At 46.7% G+C, this 26,533-nt stretch overlaps 1 protein-coding gene across 1 annotated transcript in view; it reads right to left on the reverse strand.

Annotated features, from left to right (window-relative positions):
* Window positions 1–1,535: 1,535 nt before the first annotated feature.
* Window positions 1,536–26,533, reverse strand: part of LOC126285274 (uncharacterized) — a 63,208-nt gene continuing 38,210 nt past the window's right edge. The window contains exons 4-6 of the mRNA XM_049984564.1: window positions 26,132–26,330; window positions 8,805–9,161; window positions 1,536–1,753 (exon numbers count right to left, since the gene is read on the reverse strand). Of these exons, the coding sequence (XP_049840521.1) occupies window positions 1,573–1,753; window positions 8,805–9,161; window positions 26,132–26,330 (737 nt within the window). The 3' untranslated portion in view covers window positions 1,536–1,572. The remainder of the gene's footprint in view (window positions 1,754–8,804; window positions 9,162–26,131; window positions 26,331–26,533) is intronic.

Consider the following 26,533-nt stretch of genomic DNA (forward strand, 5'->3'; position numbering starts at 1 on the left):
TCTCTGATTTGACCATCATCAGTTATTTTGCGGTCCAACCACTAAAAGTCATTTACTATTATCAGCATATCATTTCTTAATACAACACCTTCAGCATCAAGCTATGTAATTCGACTGTATTACATTACTCTTGATTCACTGGTGTTCATGGCCATCTTATGACCTCTTTTCAGGAAACTATCAATTTCTTTCAGCTGCTTTTCCAAGTCCTGTGTCGTCTTTGACAAAATTACAGTGTCTTTGGCAAATCGCAAAGTTTTTTAATTTCTTCTGCCTCTATAATTCCTATTCCGAATTTTTGTTTCGTTTCCTTTACCGCTTGCTCAGTGTACCGATCGAATAACATCGGTGATACGCCACAACTCTGTCTCAGTCCTTTCTCAACCATTGCTTCCCTTTCAAATACTTCGACTATTGCAACTGCAGTTTGGTTTCTATACAAGTTGTAGATAACTTTTAGCTTCTCGTATTTTATTACTGCTACCGTCATAATTTCAAAGTGTGTATTCCACTGACTATTGTCAAAAGCTTTATCTAAATCAAGCGTCTTCCCACATTTCTCCAGAACGCAAACTGAGAATCTGTGAGTTTGGTTTCCACCAGTTTTTCAATTTTTCTGTATATCATTCGTATTAGTGTTTGAAATGATGATTATAGATTAATAATTCGGTAATAATCAAGCCTGTAAGGACCGGCCTTCTTTGGAACTGAAATTATTACGTTCTTATTGAAGTCTGAGTGTATGTATAGTGTATAATGGGTACTACGAAGTGTTCAAAAGAAGGGGGATGTATTTAGTCTTCAAAAGAAGTGGGATGTACTGCAATCAGCGTGGCAATATATGTATATATATATGGCTATCTCGGAAATTGCAGTACACGTATCTACTTCCAACAAAGAATGCAGTTGGTAAAAGACGTGCGAACAAACACATAGGTGATAGATGTATACTGCAAGTACAGCACAAGTGTGTCAGTGTGTCTAACTGGGATGTACTTCTGCCTGATTGGCCAGTAAATGGAGCAGCGAGGTGGTGAAAATGACCTGTAAGGATAGATACGAGTTCAGGTGATAGGTATTTATTGCGAGTATAGCACAAGTGTGAGGGCACACTCAGCTCAACTGTGCCTTGGCTTACCTTTGGCGATCAGATGGTGCAGCGAGGTCACGGCTTCGGCACCTGCCACAGACGTTCGAAACTACATGTAAACAGTGGGCGACAGGTGACACAGCATATGCGCCTGGACACTCAATCCAGCTGTTATTTGGACTATCCGGCTAGTCTCTTTGTCCACAGGCAGAGCAGTGAAGTGGCGCTAGGTGCCTAGCGCAAGTGGTGGAAATAATGTGACAATTGGCATTGGGGAGCAGATGAGAAGTGTTCATTGCAAGTACAGCACGGATGTGGCGGCGCATTCAGCCCAGCTACACCTCTGACCACGCAACCAGTGTCTCAGCCCCGTGCAGTGTACTGAGTTGGCACTCGCCGCCTAACACACGTGGTGGAAATGAGGCGTAAACAGGCACTGTGGGGCAGATGACAGGTGTTTATTGCAAGTACAACACAGGGGTTTAGTTCTGGTGCTGCTCGGCCCGGCCGGCCAGCGCCCTGGACAGCAGGTAGAGCAGCAGTGCGCCGCTCATCGCCCAACACAGGTGGCCGCCGCCACCGCCGAAGAGGCCTCCAGCCTGGCCCTTCTGCCTCCCAAACGGCGGTCGCGAGTAGGCCTCTGCGCAGAGGAGCCCCGACGCCCTGCCGGCACACACAACACAACACAGCACGTCACACGGCGAGTAACCGTAAAGTAAATGTCTCACTGAAGCTAGGTAAATACTACAACACGGCAGGCAATTACAGCCCTATAGCTCACCTGTGCCACCTCAAGTTACTGCTGGAAACAATCTGACCCTTGTTGAGTCCCAACCAAGACCGCAGGAGGCTAGGTTCAGCTCCGGATATGCTATCGTACATAGGCTCCTAACCTTACGAAACACATAGAAGAAGTTTCCAGAACGAGATTTTCCCTCTTTAGCGGAGTGTGCACTAATTTGAAACTTCACGGCAGATTAGACCTGGGTACCAGACCGAGACTCCAACTCAGGACCTTAGCCTTTCGCGGATAAGTGCTCTACCGAGCTCTACCTTTCCTATAGAAGGTAGGAGATTTGGCACTGGAGGAAGTAAAGGTGCGAGGATGGGTCATTCTTGGATAGCTTAGGTAGCTCAATCGGTAGAGCACTTGCCCGCGAAAGGGAAAGATCCCAAGACCAAGTCTCGGTGCGGGACACGGCTTTAATTTGCTGGGAAGTTTCAGGTCGAGGAAGGTTTCCAGAATGAACCAGTCACTTGTGTTTCAGCGATAGACCAAAAGTTGGAATCAGGCATTGTAAAACACCAAATTTTGTTTACAGAACTGTACAGAAATTCCTTCAACTGTCCCTAGGTTTGTATATTTCAATTTGTAATTTCTAATAAATGATGATACGTTGGGTTTGGTGACTAAAAGAACGAATGGAGATATCAAAAGAGTCGTTTCGCACAACGTATTGTGTTAGCCTCCAACACTATTCACCTAGGTCACCAAAATACTAGACTTTTTGTACACTTGCTCTCGGCCACTTCACACAATATCCAACATTTGAACAAGTAGAAGATAAACTTACAAATGCCGCTGATCGTTATCTTAAGATAAATCTCACTCCTACGAATACAATTGTGAGCATACATTCAAGAGAGTGACAACAAGAACTCCTTAATGGGGTGCAAATTCTCTTTTGCTCTGTGCAGCCTGCACGGTCTGGAACTCATCTGCCGACACGAAGACAGCAGATGTCTTGTGACAAGTAGATCACGAATGTAATGAGAAATTCAAATACATTCTCTACAAGACGCATGTCACACAAGGAATAGAGGAGGCATGCAGTGTACCACAACACTGAATTTAGGATGATTCCCATTTTACAGCTTAGCACAGAACCTCCAACTTGGTTCCTACTTAAAGAAGATAAACCCTCTGGCATTAAAGTTCAGGGGCAGTCTTGGAGAACACTAAGTTGGCTATGCGCAGGAAACGCAGAGTGGCTGAAGCGAAAGCCAAGATTACAAGATAGGGCTTCAAGGTCGAGGAAGACACACTTCGCGATTGCAGTCAGTTTCAGTAATATACACTGGCTGAAAAATCCGGCTTTGCCCGAGTATTCATTATGCCAATTTTTATTAGAAATGAAAACAAAAATTAACGGTATTTGTAGAGTAATGTCGCGGACAGCTTCTGTACATTGGGCGTAGCTGCTTCCCGTATTTACAACGCGATTTTGTAAACGTTTCCATGGCAATGCCTGTTCATAGCTCTATAGATGGCGACAGTTTTCTGCTACAGTCCTTTGCACTTCGCAGCTTAAAGCTGTCAAAAGTGCAGCCAGGTGTCAGAGATTTCCTTAAGCTGAGTCGGCTGCAGGAGTGTCTTAATAGTGAGGGATAAATGTATCAAAACTTCATGTGCGATGCGGCAGTTTTCTCACGCATCTCAGTCTTTATGACGTCATACGTCTTCAACTATGTGTCCTACAATGGTGTATGAATGTAGTTGCGTTCTGCGTCATATGCGAGTTGTTGTTGTTGTCGTCTTATGTCCTGAGACTGGTTTGATGCAGCTCTCCATGCTACTCTATCCTCAGCAAGCTTCTTCATCTCCCAGTACCTACTGCAGCCTACATCCTTCTGAATCTGCTTAAGTGTATTCATTTCTTGGTCTCCCTCTACGATTTTTACCCTCCACGCTGCCCTCCAATACTAAATTGGTGATCCCTTGATGCCTCAGAACATGTCCTACCAACCGATCCCTTCTTCTGGTCAAGTTGTGCCACAAACTTCTCTTCTGCCCAATCCTATTCAATACTTCCTCATTAGTTATGTGCTCTACCCATCTAATCTCCAGCATTCTTCTGTAGCACCACATTTCGAAAGCTTCTATTCTCTTCTTGTCCAAACTAGTTATTGAACATGTTTCACTTCCATACATGGCAACACTCCATACATATACTTTCAGAAACGACTTCCTGACATTTAAATCTATACTCGATGTTAACAAATCTCTCTTCTTCAGAAACGCTTTCCTTGCCATTGCCAGGGTACATTTTATGTCCTCTCTACTTCGACCATTATCAGTTACTTTGCTCCCCAAATAGCAAATCTCCTTTACTACTTTAAGTGTCATTTCCTAATCTAGTTCCCTCAGCATCACCCGACTTAATTCGACTACATTCCATTATCCTCGTTTTGTTTTTGTTGATGTTCATCTTATACCCTCCTTTCAAGACACTGTCCATTCCGTTCAACTGCTCTTCCAAGTCCTCTGCAGTCTCTGATAGAATTACAATGTCATCGGCGAACCTCAAAGTTTTTATTTCTTCTCCATGGATTTTAATTTCTACTCCGAACTTTTCTTTTGTTTGCTTTATTGCTTGCTCAATATACAGATTGAATAACATTGGGGATAGGCTACAATCCTGTCTCACTCCCTTCCCAACCACTGCTTCCCTTTCATGACCCTCGACTCGTATAACTGCCATCTGCTCTCTGGACAAATTGTAAATAGCCTTTCGCTCCCTGTATTTTATCCCTGCCACCTTCATAATTTGAAAGAGAGTATTCCAGTCACCATTGTCAAAAGCTTTCTCTAAGTCCACACATGCTAGAAATGTAGGTTTGCCTTTCCTTAATCTATTTTCTAAGATAAGACGTAACGTCAGTATTGCCCAACGTGTTCCAACATTTCTGCGGACTCCAAACTCATCTTCCCCGAGGTCAGCTTCTACCATTCCATTTGTCTGTAAAGAATTCGCGTTAGTATTTTGCAGCTGTGACTTATTAAACTAATAGTTCGGTAATTTCACATCTGTCGTCACCTGATTTCTTTGAGATTGGAATTATTGTATTCTTCTTCAAGTCTGGGGGTATTTCATCGGTCTCATACATCTTGCTCACCAGATGGTAGAGTTTTGTCAGGACTGGCTCTCTCAAGGCCGTCATTAGTTCCAATGGAATGTTGTCTACTCCTGGGGCCTTGTTTCGACCCAGGTCTTTCAGTACTCTATCAAACTCTTCACGCAATATCGTATCTTCCAATTCATCTTCATCTACATCCTCTTCCATTTCCATAATATTGTCTTCAAGTACATCGCCCTTGTGTAGATCCTCTATATCGTCCTTCCACCTTTCTGCTTTCCCTTCTTTGCTTAGAACTGGGTTTCCATCTGAGCTCTTGATATTCATGCAAGTGGCTCTCTATTTTCCAAAAGTTTCTTTCATTTTCCTGAAATTTTGTATGATGTGGTGGTGTCATTTAGGGTACTTGTTTTGGCATAGTCGTGCTGCCTCTCGATCGTTTCCATCAGCATGGCCGCACATAAACACTATCTCAGCTTGTTCCCGGTATAAATACCAGATCGTTCTGCTGTGTCAATCACACAGCCCTCAACACACAAGGAACACACGGCACGTGGTCAGAGCCATTCATCAGCACCATCTAACGTGGCAATGATACATTCCTGGACTCATTTTCGCAGGAACCTTTTTCCTCCATTTGCAGTCAGGAATCGGTCCCTGCTGTTTGTAAAAAATGTTCAGATGTGTGTGAAATCTTATGGGACTTAACTGCTAAGGTCATCAGTCCCTAACTTTACACACTACCTAACCTAAATTACCTTAAGGACAAACACACGCACACCCATGCCTGGGGGAGGACTCGAACCTCCGCCGGGACCAGCCGCACAGTCCATGACTGCAGCGCCTTATGCTGTTTGTCGGTTATATTAATGTTCATGCTGCACAAGTGCCACCTTGACGTTGTGGCATTGCCTGAGTGCTGCAGTGAAAAGTTGTGCCAGCTGTTGTCTGAACTGCTGTCAAGTTCAGTCACGCTGGGGAGTTCGCAGTTGAGGAGCAGGTCTAAGTGCATCCAGCCTATTTCAATCAGCTGATAAATAAACGCCAAATGAAGCTATACAGGCTTTGTCGTACTCCAGAATAGAAGGGACCATGTCGGTTACCGAGGAACTTGGGAAGACAGGGAGAAGTGGGCTATAGGAACAAAACGAAAAAAAACCCATAAGCGGCAGAAATACACTACGTCAGAGAATCACTAAGTAATAAAATGCTACTATTCCCGGTTCTTCTGCCAAAACGAAGCACCAGAAGCGCACGTACCAGTTCTGAGAGCAAGAATACTCAAGCTCGAAGATAACAGAACTATGACATAACAGAATTCTGACTACAGTGCGCGTCAATTATGTTGGCGGCCGAGCTTAGGTTCGTTCTGCGCATCTGACGTCACGAAACACTGTCAGCCAATGAGCAGAGAACGACGTTGCCAGATCTCAACTGCAGTGCAGAGCACGGACGAGTGTCTTCAGTTTTAGAAACATTCAGTCATAAATAAAGTAATAGAACAAAAGCAATGTCTTGATAGCAGACTTTCTTTTAAAGAAAGTTTGGGAAAAGCGTTCCTTATACCAATTGCTTCATATTCTATTAATTAATTAAATCAAACAAGCAATAAGCATCCTAATTCAAGCGATACCAAGGAAAGGTGCTTCTATCAATCGCACGAACCGCTTTTTCGCAATAAAGAACAGTGGTAATTGTTTATTTCCTATTGCACTTTGACGAAGCTTGAGTAATTCATAATCATACCATTACCAACAGTGTTTGTCAGTATTTTGCGTGACGTTTTAGAGACCTCAAGGAGTTGTGTTCGGTCAGAGAGTTAGCTGCCCTCTAATAAAAGAAAAAAAAAAAGCTGAGTTAATCGATCAACAACGAACTTAAACGGATGTCTTGCGACGTCCGCCCCGAGCAGATACAACGAACAAAAGCGATTTTTTTTTTCAAAAAATAAGTGTTGGGCTGCTAAGTGAAAGTTTATGAGTTCAAACCCTGTGTGGTGCTTAATATTTTCTTTATTTAAAAAACAATATCGAAGTGTCTTACTTCATGAATTTTATTCGTTTGAATGTAATTTTTTGAAATTTCTTGTGCTTTCTCTCTTCATTAACCCTTTCGCTGCTACAGAGGCGTGCTCCCCGCATTCAACGCTGTACGCGATTTTGTCATCACTGCACTGCTTACCGCCTGTGCAGACACATGGTGTTCCGACTGCTTTGACACTCTTATCATTCGTTTTCACAAAAACTATTTGGCCCAAAAATTTGATTTTTACACATCTTCTTGACTGATACCTTCTCCCCATAAATGACTAAATTTTGTTTCGATGTTCAATGCAGTTATTGTGCAGCATTAAATGGAGTAATCCATTGCACGAAATTTTGAAGAGTTTGCAGAGGAAAAAATTCCATAGCGTATACTTTCTGTATGGTCGATTTTAGTTGCCACAATGTTGAGAATGAAATGTGGACAAGATACCTAAATTTCGTAAAAAATTCACTGTATAACAATATCTCATTTAATTTAAGTACCACATAGGTGACATATGTAATATTGAGAAATATTCCGTCTTTCGCGACTGTATTAAAAGTTTTTTTACACCGGGTGCTTTTGGCTTTATTTTAAAGCACTTGTGAAATTTGGATGAAAATCTAAAAATATTAACATTTAGAAATGAAGCACATTTATTATGTTAATCATTGACTATTATTAACTCAAACTTAATTAATTATTAATTAATCCAGCAGTCAATAAGTAATCACTTTAAGGTAGTGACGTACTGGTAACTACTCATATATTAATTGTTTGTGTGACTGAGTAATTACACATTAAATGCACAAATTTAAAATGCAGAAGTACTAACCATTGGCTAAGATGCCACTGTAACATATGTAAGAAGGATTTATTACCGTATTGAAACAAAGTACTAAATCATCTAACAAAAGTACTGTTAACTGCCACATCAAAAATTGTATGTATATCTTGAGGTACTGTAACTGATGGAGCACAAATATACGGCATTCATTCATACTGTATTTGAGAATGAGATCACTTAGGGACTTCCTACATAGTTTTCAAGTAATTTCGAGGCTTTATGAAGTTTTCTCTCTGTGTAAAACGACGAAGGGAAAAAAGGTTACCGTTTAATACGTTTTCGCTGTTCGTGAAGTCAGACGTCCAACACCTAGCATGATGTTTTACTACTAACTCCAGTCGTAACACAGGTTGCACACGGTATCCACACATATCGCTGAATGTGCCTTGAAAATTATATTGTTGTACAACACACAGTTCAGGGTATAATTATGACGTTATAGACATTGAGAGGCGTGAAGTACTACCTTTTGTTTAAAATGAGCAGAAACTACCCAGTTTATAGTCATATAGTCCTTAATAATGAGAGGATTTAGTGACTTTGAAAAAACTTTAAGCATAATTTCATATCTTTTCTATACTTTTTATGGCTTACTTAAAAGCAAATACACGCCTCTAATATTGGAATGCTACGCTGGCGCCAGTGATTGGTGTAGCAGGTGTACGAGCGGCTCTGGGGACTTTCTCTCCGCGTACGGGCTGTCTCAGACGTAGCGTGTTTGCTGCGAGCGCCAGCATCGAGTCTGCCAAAGTGTAAGCAATGTCTATACATACGAAGACAGTAACTGTTCTCCAAAGAGCCATGTAAACAGGAGATCCCGGGTTCGAGTCCCGGTCGCGGCACACACTTTCAGCTGTCCACATCGAGGTGGATCAACAACACCTGTCGGCAGCTGAGGGTTTCATGTAAGCAATGTCGCCGGCAGTCCCCGAGCCCGCCCGGGTGTCGCCAGAGGGGCAGCACATCGGAGGCGGCTCCACTCACGTGAAGGGCAGGTCCTCGCCGACGGGTACGGTGTAGGAGGCGAGGCGCGCCGCCTCCGAAGGCGGCAGCTCGGGCAGCGAGATGTTGCGGCGGCAGGCGTCGCCGCAGGGAGCGGCTCGCAGCCCGGGGCCCGGCCACACGCCCTCGGCGAAGTACGCCGCCGCCAGCTCGTGCGAGCACTTGCCGGGGTCTGCGCAACACGCCACACCGTCTCCCTGCACCTCTCTCCAACACACAGGTGCTCCCAAACACCAACTGCTCTCAAGTAACTCTTTGCTTGAAATCCGCTCTAGTCCAATGCCTTTAGCACCTTGTGACGCTACAGTACTATAGCTGGAGTCAGCCAGCGCGAGCCATCTAGCGGCAAAAAGGTGACGCTAAGTTGTAGTATTAACATTAAATAAAGTGGAGAGAGGGCAGCAGGAAATGGAGACAGCCAGCAGAGGCATCTAGCGCCTTAAAAAACAAACGGTCCTGCCAGCCTTACCTGTGGGCAGTACTCCCCCTTTGAAAATGTAAATAGTGTGTAATGAAAATAGATAACAAGCAAATGAGTAAAAATAATAATTAAACTCTACTGTTGGAAGAATAATAGATGAATCTAAATAGACTATAAGTAAATGAACCAGTAATTTTACAAGAATAACAAACGGAGTTTCTCCCCCCCTCCCCCCCCCCCCCAATAGGTTACGCGGATGAAACAGCGTAGCCGGTAGCCAGGAAAAAGAACAATGCACAGGACTCAAGTCGAGGTGGCTCACGGTAACGGCAGCGGACGTTTCGCACGAGAGCGGGCGAGGCCTAAGTACGCAGTGCACTAACTTTGTTAATTATTATAAAAGACAGCGCCGAGACGACGTCGTGTGGAGTGGAGCAGTGGCATATACATGTTAAAAAGGGTTGCAGAACGACGCGAAGTATATTTCACTGATAAGGGCGTTATTGTGCAGTACTGCAATGACGATGGCAACCAGTTATACCCACGGCTTCCGACTCCGCTATGGTATATACAGAGGCAACGGTAAAGAAGAAAGTTGTTACGTGCGCTGTGTTGGGTCAAAATCGTGAATATAAGACGCTCCCAGCACCGTGAGCAATTGCAAGTGCGAAACCGCACCGTAGAACAAAGACAAAAAGAAGTATTTGTTTTCCCAGTGTAACTTGTTCTACAAGTGAAAGAGTACTAAATCAGTGTTTACCCCAAATAGTGGTTCCAGTGAATGTTACTTCAGAGCTAACCTGAGTCGACCACCTGGTACAAGGCTTGGGTACAAGTCATGGAGTCACAACAGGTCGAGAGGAGCATCGGCAGTCGCACTGACGCAGAGAATTTCGCTGCCGATAGTTACTCAGAACTGACAACTGTGGATGCCACCGAGCTGGTGGGATCGGAAGACACTACAAGGTACTGTACTTGCAACTTCCGGATGCTACGCTGTGGGTAAAAATCAGTGAGCAGAGCAACTGCGTGAAAGTTTCAAATGCTCCAAATTGAAGGATTAAGGATAATTGCCATGATTAAATCCAGAAAGATCACCACAGCTTAGTAGCCTCATCGGTAGTTATTGTAAAGATGTTAGTAGACTAGTAGATGTAATATTCTAGTAATAATCCTTGTACTGTGTGGGGGAAAGGTGTGTGACGGTTAGAAAAAGCGAGGGTCCTTACTGAAGGACTTGTGTGTCTGGATAAGGGAAGATTAAATAAAATAGAATACCTCAAAGGGAATCAACCCGAGAGTTACAGCATGAAGTGTTAATGATTATTCCCCATTACAAAATTCTTGTATAATATAAACAGAGCGTGAGGATTGTCAACTCCAGGCTCCACGAAGTGGGTCATGGAGGCAATCTATCAGACAGGTGTGCAGTCGCCCCAAACGACGTCTCATGGAAGAATCCTGGGGCGAGCACGACCGCCACAACCTGACTGGGGTAGCACCACCTCCTGTTCGAAGAGAAACAGCCGTGAACAAGGAAAGAAAGAAGCAGAAAACAACACATTCTCTTTATGCGCATGAACCACATCTGCAACGACTGAAGTCAAAGATGAGTTTCCTAAGAACACCGACAGAACCCGGAATCACTGCTGACAAAGCTAGGTTGCATCTATGGAGGCCTTACCCTCTCTCTGGATGCAACAGAGTTTCAGAAACCTTACCTAATGGCTACCGTGAGAAATGGACGACTCGGAAGTCCCTGGACACACTGAGATCTGGAGTTGACAGATCAAAGGTTAATTTGGCAAGATGGGGCTACACTGAACAAGATGATATTCAGTATAATTGAACAGGTTGTTCATCACATGCTTCACTGGTGACTACATTAAGCCTCCTACATAGAAGATTAACTCCATTGAGTAGCAGAAAATGCATTGGAAGTGGCCAAGTTTTGGAAGAAAGTAATAGTGTCATGACTGTATAAAATATGTATATGATACGAAAATAAAGAAATTGCTAAACAGGATGTTGGTCCATATTTGAAACGCAATACAGCAGTTTTATGTTAACCATGGATTGTTCAAGCCCTTGCTCGATTCTCGAGGCATATGAGTAGGACAAAAATATGGATACACCAAAACCGAAACAGATTACCTTCGTAGGAAAACAGTTAGCATTCGAAACAGCTTCCAGTCGTCTCGGAATCGATAAATGCGGTCCTGTATGGGAATCAAGGGGATCTTACACCATTCTTCCTGTAAAATACTGGAAAGTTCCGGTAACGATGATGGAGGTGGATAACGATCACATAGCCTTATCTCTAAAGTAGACCAGAAAGGCCCAGTAATATCGGGATCTGGTAAATGATGGACAGGAGGGTTGCGACACTTCATCCTTGTGCTGACAAAACCAGTCCTGGACGATGTGTACTGTTTAAACAGGCTCCCTATCTTCTTGTAACACACTGTCACCACTGAGGAACAAAAATTGTAGCATGCAGTAGACCTGATCAGCTGAAATAGTAACCAGACCCTTGGCAATAGTCGGACCTTGCAGAGTAGTCGTGGAGTCAGTGCAACACCACGATAACGCTGCCCAAATCATCACCCACACTCTCCTGACGTAAACTCGGCGAGAAGTTGGAAACTGTGTGGAACGAGACCCATCTGACCACATGGCTTTCCTCTGTTGCTCCTTAGCCCAGGTTTTATGAGTTCGGCACCACTTTCATACAGGCATTTGCATCGGTGACGAGTAGCTTTGCAGTTCCAGCTCGCCCTGCAATTCGCTGCTTATGAACCTCCATTAGAGTTGTTTTGGTGCGACTGCGTTCGTGAGTCAGATATTATGTTATGTAGTGGCTTTTCCAGCTGCCGTCCTCTTACTTTTCGTCGCAATCCTCTTCAACGACTGTCCGTCACGATTACTCGAGGAGGAGGAGGAGATTAGTGTTTAACGTCCCGTCGACAACGAGGTCATTACAGACGGAGCGCAAGCTCGGGTGAGGGAAGGATGGGGAAGGAAATTGGCAGTGCCCTTTTAAAGGACCCATCCTGGCATTTGCCTGAAGCGATTTAGGGAAATCACGGAAAATATAAATCAGGATGGCCGGAGACGGGATTGAACTGTAGTGCTACTGAATGCGAGTCTAGTGTGCTAACACGATTAGTCGAGAGACACTTTCGACTGCGTTATGCCTCACTGGGTGATGCCCTTCCACTTTACCTGTATGGGCTGTAAATCATCTGAACGTTGCCTCTTCAAACACCAAACACTTCGGCTCCTTTGGTTACAGAAGAACCCACTATATGAGGGCCAATGATTTGCCCACTTTCGAGTTCACTTAGATCCAGCATAATGCACTCAAAACTACACAGAGTAGTGTTCTGACCATGACTGAACCTTACAAAGTATTGAGGACATTGCACAGATGCCGTTTTTGGTCAAATGCAACAGTGCAACCTGCAGGCTTGGCTAGCATCGACATTCATGTTCAAGCTTGCATGTCTCGCAGTACTTCCATTTCCTTTGTCCACCTTCCGTATGTGGGACTACATGTATACATATAGGTCAGGAAGTTCCCGTTAACTACGGGCCTCGAAGTTGGCCCGCTTAGCATCACAGATGTGTCCGATCGACGTCAGATCAGGTGAAAATGGTAGGCAAGACATCAACGTGAGTTCATAATCAGGCACCTGAGTCCACTGTAGCACGGTTTTGGCCTTGTGGTGCGGACAGTAGTCCTGCAGGATGATGCCCTCTCCGTCAGGGAAGACATCGGGAGTAAAGGAATGGAAGAGGTCCGCAATAATGCTGACATAGTCCACAGCAGCCATAGTGCTGACTGGTCGAATAGTACGATATCTAGATTCGTGAGGAATTGGGACGTGAGAGTGACCGAATGTTGGACTGCCTGGAACATGAGGACTGTCATATTCATCACCAAATCACTCCGGCTGACATGGTCCTCTGACTGGGAAGCATCTATTGCTGATGAATTGCGTTTAGCGATGAGTCAGGGTTCTGCACTTCCTCGAATGGCCATCGTTAGATAATATGTTGGCGACGACAGAAGAAGTTCGATTTTTCGAATGTTTTGGAGAGGCACAGCGGTGATATACCTGGTGTGATGGGGGGGGGGGGGGAGGAGGACCCATCCGGTACGACTTGACGTAATGGCTGATAGTGAGTGAGGCAATTCAGACAGCACAGTGGTACGTCACGGATGTCCTACAGCTCATGTCATTGTGCCGTCGTGTCATTCTTCAACAGTGTAACGTTCGTCCACACATAACACTTGTCTCTACGAGTTGCCTGCGTGATGTTGAAGAAATTCTGTGGCCAGAAAGATTCTCAGATCTGTTTCCGAACGAACGCGTGTGGGACCGGTCGGACGCCAACTCCGTCCCAGTACGAGTGTCCCAGACATCAAGCACCAGTTTCTACAGGTGTGGGCCAGCTCATCTCAGGAGAGGGCACAACTCCTTCGTGATGCCTTTCCCATCCGAATCACTGGATGCGTGGATGCTAGAGGGATGCGACATCGTATTTATAATTTGGCTCATAATGCCAAGTCCTTTATAAATTTGTACTGATTTTACAACCACTTAAATACAGAACACACACTTTCAACCCATCAAGTTTCATTTCGTTTCCTCCTGCCAGTCTGTGTGCTTCACTCCTTTGTCTCGCACCGTGCATCTGTTATTGCCTCCATCGTAGTATGTGTGTTACTTACGGCACGAATAGTTGAACAGCTTTTACTGGATGACTCAGAAGGAATGGTCAACATTCAGAGACGTAACAGGAACTATCATTCGAAGTAAAAAAGTCTAACAAACACGGGCTGTAGGATGCATACCTTTAGAGCCATAGGCACTTGTTGATCTTCACTATTGTGAAACAAATCTATTCTAGTGAACAAGTTCTTATAGCTCCTGATGTATGCACTTTTAGAGTCCACGTTTACTGGACATATTTTTCTCGTTTTGCTCCATACTACCTCCTTCCGTCGATGACGAGGAGCCGATAACTCTTAAGGTGTGCACATTAGAGGGTTTAGATGGTTCTCGTCTGACCACCGCTCCTGCTGGGGGCCGCACCTGAGCTGCGGTGGCAGAACGGCTGCACGGGCAGGCCGCAGCTGACGTAGATGTCGACGTGGCCGGCGGGCCGCGGGTCGCCGACGCCGCCGACGCCGGCGGCCAGCGCCGTCGTGTGCAGCACGTCCACCAGCAGCGCCGCCCCCACGTCCAGCAGCGGCGCCGACACCAGCGCCGCGCCGTCCCCGGCCTCCTGCGAGCGCAGCGCCGGCGCCGGCGTCGGGTCCAGCGCCTGCTGGCAACACCCGCCAATTCGCACACACTGTGTCCGTTACGAACGTGTGTGTCACATTCCAAACTGTAAGGCTATCACGAAATAAATCTTGGGTGAACACCCTGGTATGAGTGTGCATAGGAAACAATATTTTGGCAATCGACCACGTTACCATCATCAGGTGCGCCGATGTACTGACGGGCGGTGGGCCGGTGCCATGTATATGTAGGAAAATCCCCCTCCCGTTCCTCCCTCAGGCGTTTCCTACGAGTCGGAGCAGTCCACGCCCCGTGCTCCGTCAAGGTACAGCTTCCGTTCTCCTGCCGTCTGGGCGCTGCTTTCTAGGTCTTCTCGTTCGTGAGGGTCTGCCGGTGCCGCTCTCGTTATTCTTCCCTCCTCCCCCAAAGTCGGTACACTCTGGGAAATATCCTTTTTCTTCCTAATCCGGGTGATCGCGGGTTCCCACACCTTGCTAAGGATGTAACTGCTGTCACGATTTAGTTGTGGCTCCCTTACTCTGATCTCTATGGCTTCTTTGATGACACAGTCCCAGTATTTGGAAATCTGTGTCAGGACTTTGGTTTGGTCATAATCCATGCTGTGGAGTTCCAACAGGCAATGATTGCTAACTTACTGGGCTGTAGCAATCTAGTGTGCCGTCGGTGTTCTCGGCATAGGTCCTCAACAGTACAAATGGTCTGACCTATGTATACACTCCCGCATTGGCAAGGTAACTGATAAACCCCTGACTTAAATAGACCGAGGTTGTCCGTGGCACTACCAAGAGGGCTCTCGGTTTTGCTTTGAGGACGGAAGATGGTTTTCACTTGCTGTTTACGTAAAATGTGTACAATGTTTCCGGATAAGGCCCCACAAAATGGAATAATATCCAAGTCCACCTCCTCTTGACATTCATCCTCAGTTTCCGCCGGTGCTGCAGGTGTGGGACGTAGAGCCTTCCGAATTGGCCCTTCCTTGTAACCGTTCCTCCGAAACACGGTCTTCAGATGGTCCAATTCTTGTTGGAGACTGTCCCTGTTGGAGATGGTATGAGCTCTGTGTACAAGAGTTTTGAGCACATCATTCTTTTGTGCCAGGTGGTGGCAGCTATCTGCATGTAGGCACGAATTGGTGTGCGTCTCCTTCCTATATATGCTGTGACACAAAGTGTCGTCAGCTCGTCTTCCAATCAAAACATCTGGGAACGGGAACATCCCATCTGTTCTGATCTCCATGGTGAACTCAATATTCTCGTGTGTGGGGTTGAGGTGTGTGGGGAAGCCTGCCAGTTTATCTCTCCCATGTGGCCAGATAACGAAGGTATCATCCACATATCTATAGAAACAGATGGGTTTTATACGTGCTGATTCAAGAGCTTCCTCCTCGAAATGTTCCATGTACATATTTGCGACAACAGGTGAGAGAGGACTCTCCATGGCTACTCCTTCTGTCTGCTCGTAGTATTCACCGTCAAATAAGAAGTAAGCTGATGTCAGAACATATCTGAAAAGGTTGGTGGTCTCTTTGTCAAATTTCTGGGATCACCCAGATTAAGAAGAAAAAGGATATTTCCCAGAGTGTACCCACTTCGGAGGAGGAGGGAAGAATAACGAGACCAGTGCCGGCAGCCCATCCAGAATGAGAAGACCTAAGACACAGCGCCCAGACGGCGAGAGAACGGACCCTGTACCTAGACCGCGCGCGGGGTGCCGACCGCACCGACTCATAGGAAGCGCCTGAGGGAGGAGCGGGAGGGGGATTGTCCTATATATACATGGCGCCGGCCCACCGCCGGTCAGTACATCCACGCACCTGATGATGGCAACGTGGTCGATCGCCGAAATATTGTGTCCTATTCACAATCATACCAACCTGTTCACCCGTGATTTATTTCGTCATAAAACACACCTGGAGAAATTGAAGAATCACATTTAATGCTATCTCTTGGCGAGTTGCGGCATTACGCTCCTTGAAGCTTCGATAACAGCTATACGGAAGGCCTCAGAAGGCGTCCTGGCTGGGAATGTAATACACTGAAGAGACAAACTGGTACACCTGGCTAACATGTGGGGCCCCCGCGAGCACGCAGAACTACCGCAACACGACATGCCATGGACTCGGCTAATGTCTGAAGTAGTGCTGGAGCCAACTGACACTATGAATCCTGCAGGGCTTCCCATAAATCCCTAAGAGAGTAGCAAAAAATGGCTCTGAGCACTATGGGACTTAACATCTGTGGTCATCAGTCCCCTAGAACGTAGAACTACTTAAACCTAACTAACCTAAGTACATCACACAACACCCAGTCATCACGAGGCAGAGAAAATCCCTGACCTCGCCGAGAGAGCTAGCGCGTGGTGGACATCTCTTCTCAACAGCACATTGGAAGGCATCCCAGATACGCTAGATTATGTTCTGCTTGGGGTCTTAGCTGGCCAGCGGAAGTGTTTAAACTCAGAAGAGTGATCCTGGAGCTACTCTGTTGCAATTCTGGACGTTTGGGGTGTCGCATTTTCCTACTGGAATTGCCCAAGTCCCTTGGAATCCGCAATGGACGTGAGTGGATTCAGGTGATCTGACAGGATCCTTTCGTGCGTGTCACCAGTGTCGTATCTAGACATATCAGGGGTCCCATATCATTCCACCTGCCCATGCCCCATACCATTACAGAGCCTCCACCAGCTTGAAGAGTCCCCTGCTGACATGCAGGGTCCATGGATTCATGAGGTTGTCTCCATATCCGTACACATCCATCCGCTCGATATAATTTGAAACGAGACTCGTCCGACAAGGTAAGATGTTTCCAGTTATCGACACTCCAAAGTCGGTGTTGACCGGTCAAGGCGAGGCTTAACGCTTTGTGTCGTGCAGTCATCAAGGGTACACCAGTTGGCCTTCGGCTCCAAAAGCCCATATCTATTATGCTATGATGGTTAGTTGCATGGTTCGCACGTTGACACTTATTGATGATCCAGCACTGAAATCTGCAGGGTTACACTTCTGTCACGTCTAACGATTCTCTTCAGTCATTGTTGGTCCCGTTCTTGCAGGAACTTTTTACGGGCGCAGCAATGTCGGAGATCTGATGTTTTACCATATTGCTGATATGCAGGGTACACTCGCGAAATGGTCGTACCGGAAAATCCCCACTTTATCGTTACTTCGGAGATGCTGTGCCCCATCGCTCGTGCGCCGACTATAACACCACGTTAAAACTCGCTTAAATCCTGATAACCTGCCGTTGTAACTGCGGTAACCGATCTAACAAATGCGCGAAGACACTCGTTGTCTTATATAGGCGTTGCCGACAGCTGCGCCGTATTAAGCCTGTTAAAATATCTCTGTATTTGAATACGCATGTCTCTACCAGTTTCTTTGGTGCTTCAGTGTAGTATGTGCCTGACTCTTGGAAAATGGCAATGGAGCAGGGAGGCAACACAAGTTTTTTGAGTCCTCCAGCGTTTGTCGGCAAGAATTCGTCGAATTCGACCCGAATACTGAGAGGCAAGTTCCTGGTCGCTCCACCACGACAACTTCCCAGCCCAAGAAGCCACAAAGTTTTGGCCAGCAAAGAGATCACATTCCGGATCACCCGCCATATTCGCTGGATTTGGTCCCAGCCTACTTCTGGTTGCTCTCGAAATTGGTACTGGCAATGAAAGGACACCGTTAAGACGCAATTAAGGCGTCCAATAAAATTAAATAATTCCAGAAAAAGGCTACAGAGACCATTTCAAAGCAGTTTTGAAACGATTTCATCAGTGTCTTGATTCAGGGAGAGATTATTTTCCATAAATGCCGTGACTTTTATTTTTCGGAGCCACAGTCCTAACGGATCTGGGACACACTGTGTAGTGTCGCGCACGGAGGAAGGTGGATGTGGGGCAATGCACCACGTCGCGATCCAGCCAGCACCGCCATTCCACTGGGTCTATCTGTAGGGCGAGACTGGGGGGTGCGCGTACAGCATTGAGCTTTGATTTGCATATGAATTTAGCCACTGAAATGTTCATTATGGATGGTATGAAACAAACATGGCAAATAATCCCTTTGCAAGCGGTAGCTACAGATTTCCGAGCGTATAAATTGTTGTACAGAGACTCAAAATCAGAAACGGGGGCCTATCATGGTGTTTACCCCATCCTTGCCAGTTGCCAGGGTATGCAACATCTAGGCAGTGACAGCACAGTGGTGACTCTGCAAAGTATTTCTCTCTCTCTCTCTCTCTCTCTCTCTCTCTCTCTCTCTCTTTCTCTCTCTTTCTCTCTCACTCTGTTTGTGTGCGCGCGCGCGCGCGCGCGCGCGTGTGTGTGTGTGTGTGTGTGTGTGTGTGTGTGTGTTTTCACAGAACATATTGCACAGCTGCCTTGTTAGTCGCACACTAATGTGAAGCTGCAGTTGTTACACGCATATTCTTATCAAGCAACATGTCATCTGTCCATAACTGATTTATAATACTGAAACGAATTGGAGCATTTGCTACAACGTGAACAGACTTACGTGAGAGGTCCATCACAGAGTTAGCGCTTTTTTATTGTATACTGAATGTGGTACAGCAGTGGATTCGTACTCGGGCGGGACGTGGTTCGGTCCTCTGTCTGGCTATTTACATTTAGATTTTCCACTATTTCCTAAATCACTTCCCTTTTTAAAGGGAAGAGCCGATTTCCTTCCCCATCATTCCGTAATCCGACCTAGAGCTCTGTCAGTGACGACCTCCTCACATATTGGACCTTTAATCTTCCTTCTGTCTTCCGGTACTTCATTTGTGCCAATTTATTTTAATAGAGCTCATAAAGAGACGTCTTTAGCCAAATACACCGAGGTTGTAGTCAAGAATGCAGTGGTTTAGAAGAAGCACTTTATTCATTTCCGCGTAAGAGACTATTTGCCTCGGTTCAGCGACAGTGGGTTAGCCTAAGCTGATGGTGAGCGTGTCACTGAAGCGTTAAAAACAATGTTGACTAACGCAGTTATTGAGGAAAGTGACTTCCGATAATGACGCCAAAGTGACAATGCCATAAGCTATTACGTGACTAAATGAACTGAAATGAAATCAGTAAATCGATGGGGTTGAAAACAATGAACATTCAATGATCAGCGCAAACCGCTGAGATAAGACTAAATTGCTGTCTAATGAACGCAGAGTGATAGTTGAAAATACCTCCTGCTCGCCACCAACAGTCGCCTTAACCAAAGGGCTGTCCGAGTATGTATCCAGAGGCAACACCAGTTTTCATTGTCACTGACGTTTCCTCCATTCCTTTCACTTCAGAGAATTTAATTTGCTTCCGATACGCTGCCTGTCATAAAAAGAGAACACTCAAAAGAGTAAGGAAAACGAAATGAAACCACATGGATTGAGAGGGTATGTGATGTTATTTAAGTGATTACAAAGCCTACATATCAGTATGATTTCGCATCCCCTGTGCCCCCAGAGGGATTCCCTAGTTCGGTTGGCAAGGGTTTCATAAAGACATTGTATGCTCTCCTGAGGCAAAGAGGCCCACAACTGCTGTAACTGGTGCTTGATATCCTGGTCACTAACCCTGAGCTCCGTGGTGGTTTTCCACACGTCCTATCGGGGACTGGTCGACGGCCATACGAGCGCCTCGTCATCGCCCACACACTTCGTAGAGCCACGTACCACGTGTGGGGGAACGCTGTCCTGTTGAAAAATCACTACAATCCTGCCACTTGAGGCGGTAACAAATGTGGACGAACGATGTCCGTAATGTAACGTTGAGCTGTCAGATTACCCTCAGTCGGTGCTAGCCGTGACCTCAAGTCACACCCAATGGATCACCACACTATATCGCCGGGACTAACACAGCTGTCTGTCTCCAAAACGCTGGCAGAATGGGATCTCCCCAGAGGCCGCCGCCATGGTGGTTATCTGGGACAGTGCAGAACCGCAATTCGCCGCTCAACACGGTGCCACATGCCCATCAGCAGTCCACACTTCCCAGTGGCGGTACCACTCGAAACGCAGCTGTCTGTGTTGTGCTGTTAATGGCAGCCTGTCCACGGCGCTGCAGCTCCCTAGGCCGACTGCTCTTAGTCTCCAGCCAACGACAGAATGTTGCAGGGAGCCCAGTGTCTGTTCTCAGGTGGCAGGCCCTGATGTGTAGGGATTAAGATGTGCGTGGCGCACAGCATGGCGATCTCCTCTAGTGGTGGTGGTCACACATTGTCGACAAACACCTTTAGGGCAAGTATGGCTGCCCACATCTTCCCATACAGACGAACGTCGGGCCGCTATCACATCCAAATGCCTCACACACCTGATTATTCGGCTAACGGCCGAATGGAGAACCTTTTGGACTCGGTCAGATGCCAGTGTCCTTCAGCGTGATCACTCAGCATCTGACGCTGCTCGCGCCAAGCAACGACACTAAACATGAGCAACACTAATACATTCTCGCGGCTGTTCTGTTACAGACAATTGCAACTTTAGCTACATACGACATCAGTCAGTGTTGTGTACGTGTACGAAGTTACACAAACGTGCGGCATGTCGTTTGGGTGCCTCACTATTTTGGTGCGGCAGTGTACGTCTTTAATAGCAAGGTAAGTACCGTTTAACCACCGACTCCGGTAAACCAGTGAGGCTATTCCCACATACCCCCTGGGCCAGCGTCTGGCTGTAGTTGTTCCGGCGTTACGACGATCGAGGACGGAGGAGCAGAGGGGGCTGCGAGACGACTGCAGCTGATAGCACGCTGACGAACCCCTCCCTAGGACGGCACCAAGACAGGAGCGGCCTCTTCGCGCAGAGAATATAAGCGCCGCGGGAGGGGTGGAAGACGAGCCGTCATACAAACGCTACAGCAATGACTTATGAACTGTGCTGTTTTGCTTGTAATGAAATTGTATATAGCGAAGGACGTTCATTATTTGCATGTCTCCATTTGCTGGAGGCATACCTTTGTGAATACGCCAAGAACTATTGTCAGTTCAATTTCGTCTAATAAACTCCATTAATACGATTTGCTTGAATTATTGTCTAGCGATCGGAGAAAACAGCTTCCTAGGCTCCCTACCTTAGACAAGTGGGCGAAACACAATAGTAGTACTCTGAAATCAAACATTGAAACATTAGTGACGGCGATAGTTTCAACCATGCTTGAAATCGTACTCAAGTAGCCTAATAGTTAAGGCGACTGCTGACAATATTTATTTATTTATTGGGTGCATGAATTTTACGGTTCACCATCTGGATACTACCATGACCTCTATATTTCTTAATTACCCAAGTAACAATCACTATTAGAAGAATGAAATGATATACAGTCATCGCATTCTTTCACAATATGTGTATACAATGTTGTTTGATAGTATAATAATAATTCGGAGAATTATAGTTCTTGTTAGCTGTTAGTGCAGACTGTTAGTACTTAATCTGCAATGTACAAACTATGCAGGTGTACTGAGGACATCTAACTGAAAGATAGCAAGAGGATGGATAGAGCAGAAACTGGGAGGAGATATGGGTAAGTCTCAATCGCAACAGCCAGATGTTGAGGCATTGGAATATATTTTGAGTCTACACTCCGCGGCTAATTCGGTACATTCAATTACTGTTTCCGCTTCTAAGCGGTCTTGTAGATGTAACAAACGCTTTGAAGATCTAAAGCCCACGTTCTCTTTCAGGGCTGTTGTTAGTACTCACTATGGAACATTATGCTGCGTTGTAAAGTGACAATTGGAGGCAAAGTAAATTTACGAATAAATACAAAATATCTTACAGCCAATGTTACTAAAATGTAAGTCAAATTTATAGTTACTCAAATACAACTGTTTGACTCACGCCCTATCTGGTAACAGCACATACTTTTTCCTGTAGTTTGTGTACGATTTAAGTGTAATTTTTTTCTGACGATGTGGACACCTGACGATTTGTTTTGTGCTGTACAAAATGTAACGTAAGACAAGAATAACTGCTGCTACGCACTCGTGTAACTATCAGTCTGTTTGATATGTCCTACGACACCCTTTCATGCAAGATGGTGTCTCCAAAATAGCCACCATGATGCAAACATAGCTTCATCGTTTTTACCCCTCCCCTATCTCATACTGCTTGGTTTTAAATTTTTGTGTATCGATGTGTTTTTGTTTTAGAAGGATTGTTCCATACCTATAGACCACTCTGTGTTTGCGAGCTGACGTCTAGTGGGGCGGACTGCTCCCTCCAGCAACATCTGAGGGAGCCTGGTAGTTTTGGCTCCCCACATCTGGCTGCACAAAGTATTGTGCCTGTCAGTTTCCAAGCACAAAACTTCTCCAGGTGCAAAAATTTAGCCTATGTTCAGAAAAACCATAACTCTATCACTGATTCAAGAGAAGAACTGATTTTTTCCATGCTTCAAAGCACTAAAGATATCTCCACCATCGCTCCAAAAAGTTCCGAGACTCATTTTATTCCTGCCGTATAAGCGCCGTCACTGCGGCAATTACGGCGGCAGCTTCAACTGACAACTGTAAGCAACAGGTATGCAGATACAGAGACAGGTGTGAGCTGGCAGAAACGGTCGTGCAGCTATAGTGTGTCGTCGTTGTTGTGTCACATATTGCAATGGAGCAACATCTCTTATTCGAGCATTCAGATTATCCATAATTTTTTTGAAAAAGAGAAAAGTTCGTGAAAAGTTTCTCGTGGCTACCTCGCCTGCCGAACAAAAACAACGATGCATGAACGCCCGGAAAAAAATCACTACGGGTGACAAGAGTTAGTGTTATCAATACGAATCTATCGCAAAATGAAAAAGTGCGATGTTCGTATGAAGGGTGAACGCTTTGACGATGCAATCGACATTCGAGCCAGTATGACGCGTGAGTTAAACAACATCTCAAAGAAAGACTTTCCTGAAAGTTTCACACGGTTGTAGGAACGTTGTAGGCGGTGTTGTCAAGTGGGGGAGACAGTGTAGAACACGTAAAGTGTTAAAACCACTATGTCAACTGTTATATCGGCAACTTCTCGGGCACGCGTGTCGCCAACATGTCCCCTGCACGCCTCAGTATCGCGAGCTCTGCATATCGCAGTCACGGACAGACAGCAGGCGGTACCAGTGCCGGCAGAGGCCGACACTTCCGAGGGACCAATTCGCGTCCGCACAACACGTGACAAGGAAGTAGTATGGCGAGTATTCCGCCGCCGGCAGCTACAAAGGCCGGCGCACGGAGTGCACCAGCCAACCTCCTTCCCCTTACCCAATATGGCTTCCGGCCTTCCTTCTCCGCCGACGACCAGCTACTTAACCTTACCAATCTTCTTTCCCTCCAACTTAACTCCCGTCGCTCCGTTATGTTTGTTTGCCTCGATCTCCAGAACGCCTATGAACGTGTCTGGCATCCCGGGCTCCTCTTCAAACTCCAGACCTATGCTCTCCCCATCAACTTTGTCCGTCTTGTTGCTTCCTTCCTCTCCCATCGTCCATCCTATGTGACCGTCCACAATTCCAACTCCCGTACTTTCTATCCCCCCGCTGGCGTGCCCCAAGGTTCTGTCCTTTCCCCTCTCCTCTATCTCCTGTACACTGCTGTTATGCGCAAACCTCCCCCACCTGTTCATCTTCTCCAGTTTTCTGACGACACCATCTTCCTAGACCTTTATCCTACCCTTCAACGTTCCCAACGTACCCTCCAAACCCACCTTGACCAATTCACCACTTGGTGCAACCAGTGGTTCCTCCATATCAATCCCTCCGACACCCAGGCGATCATCATAGGCCGCACCAGCCACTCCTTCCACCTCCATGATTTCTACCTCAACATTTATGGCTGTCCTATCCACCTCACTCCTACCCTCAAATACCTTGGCCTCACACTCGACCGCCACCTAACCCGGGCTCCCCATCTCCTTAGCATCCACAACAAAGCTCACAACCGCCTCCGCCTCCTGAAACTCCTGTCCCACCGGACATGGAGTCTGCATCCTTCCACAAATCCTTGATCCGCCTCATCCTCTGTTACGCCAGCGTAGCTTGGATTTCCGCCCCTCCCCGGTTCTATAAATCCCTCCAAATCCTCGAACGCCATGCACTCCACCTCACCTTCTGCATCTGCCTTCCGCCCCCCATGCGCATCCTCTATGACCTCATCCCCTTCCCCCACCTTCTCCTTTTCCTTGAACACATCCGCACACTATATATTGTCCGCTGCCTTGATCCCCCTCACCCCCTGGTTTCTCCCTTCCTCTCCACCCCAACCAGTTGCTGCACCTTTACTGTTGTGTCCCACCCACTCTCCATCTCCACACCCTCCATCTCCTTTCCCAACACAACTTCCACCGTCTACCCCTCCCGGATGACGAGCTTCGCCCCGACACCTACCCTTCCTACCAACTTTAACCCCATCTTCCTGCCTCTTCCTCAGGGCTCCCTCTCCTCCCCCTCCCTCCTCCTGAGCGGCTTCCCCCTCCTACTCCCCATCCCTCTCTTGTGCCCCCTATCAGTGTTTCTGTACTCCCTCCTGCCCTGTCTTCCCTCTTCATCTCCCGCCCCACATGTCTCCTGCCTCTTTGTGTACCCACTGACGCCCCTACTCTCTTCATCCCGCCGCTTCGCCTGCTGCCCCTTGCTCTCCTCTCCTTTTCCATCCTCTCTGACCTTTCCCTCGGAAGGTCCCACCTGGCAGTTTTAGTCTTCGCCGTGGGTGCTACAAGTGGGTTTTAAGTGTGTTGTTCTACATGTTTTTAATACTGTGGCCGACTTTTAACCTGTGCATGTCCATTCAGTGTCTTCCCTGTGCTTTAAGAATCGCCAACTGTGATTTTTAACTTTCTGGTGACTTTTTTAACTGTCCCCCATGAAGGTGTGCATGTCAGTCTATTTTTATCTCCTTTTACTCTGTTTTCTGTTCCCCTTGTTTTTCACATTTTATTCTTATTTTAGTGGTCGTGTCACTCGGCTGAAGAGCGGCGGATAGTGCCGCTGACAGTCCTCCCCCACCCATATTGGACAGGGAAATGAAATCGCAATATAGAAAAAAAGAAAAAAAAGTGCACCAGCCTCTCCTGGCCTCCGGTCGGGTGCTACTCACGTGACCATCTCTCGACGCTCTCCGAGATCATCGTAGGGACCGACGCTGCTGTTCTCAGCTTTATTCGTTGTTTTCTCTGCATTGAGCATAGACTTTTCCGTGCCTATGTTGGAACGAATCAGGAGGGCATTCTCAGAACTTGGATAACTTCCCTGCAAGTGCATTTTCCTGTGAAGCTCCTAGCGGTGCTATTAGAAAGTGGAAGCAGTCAGACAGTAATGCTGTCAAGCCTCTGTACCAATCCTGTAATTTGTGTCTTTTGAACTTTCCGTCGAAGCACACATATTTCGTTGTCAATAAACTTGTTAAGACATGGTCACTATTATCCCTGTGTTCCCATTAGGTACACTTCGAAAGCTTTCTCCCCCCATTTTAATTAATATAGTCTGGAAACTTTTTGGACTGGTGGGGTATGTAGCAGACAGAGCAGTTTCCTCTGTGGCAGTGAGCGCGAGGCGGAGAGAGACTCGCCGTGAGCCTGCCGACGTGTCCGCCGGGCAGGCAGGCGGCGGCGACCGCGGCCACGTGCGCCCCCAGCCCGGCGCCCAGCGCGTGCAGCCGCTCCGCGGGCGGCAGCGCCCCCGCCTCCGCCCCCGCCGACAGCAGGCGTGCCGTGCACGCCCCCACCAGCTCCGCCTGCGCCTCGGCGAACTTGCGGCCGCAGCGGTGCGCCGCCAGCGACGACCAGTCCACCGTGAGGACCGCCGTGCCGCCGCGGGACAGGTACGCTGCGGGCAACGGCAGCAGTCGGGAACTCGCCCCGCGCATCGGACATACCAGGTGGTCGTAATGGAAGTGCCGACACTCTGGGAGGTCCGCTGACGGCTGTAAATGTTGTACGGCACCGAAACTTCGTAGACACTGCAAAGTGTTGGTGCGGAAATGGTTTACGGTTGAAAAAAAATTGTTCCAATTTCGGCCACCAGGTGCA

Source organism: Schistocerca gregaria, chromosome 8, assembly GCF_023897955.1.
Source record: "Schistocerca gregaria isolate iqSchGreg1 chromosome 8, iqSchGreg1.2, whole genome shotgun sequence".
Taxonomy (NCBI): domain Eukaryota; kingdom Metazoa; phylum Arthropoda; class Insecta; order Orthoptera; family Acrididae; genus Schistocerca; species Schistocerca gregaria.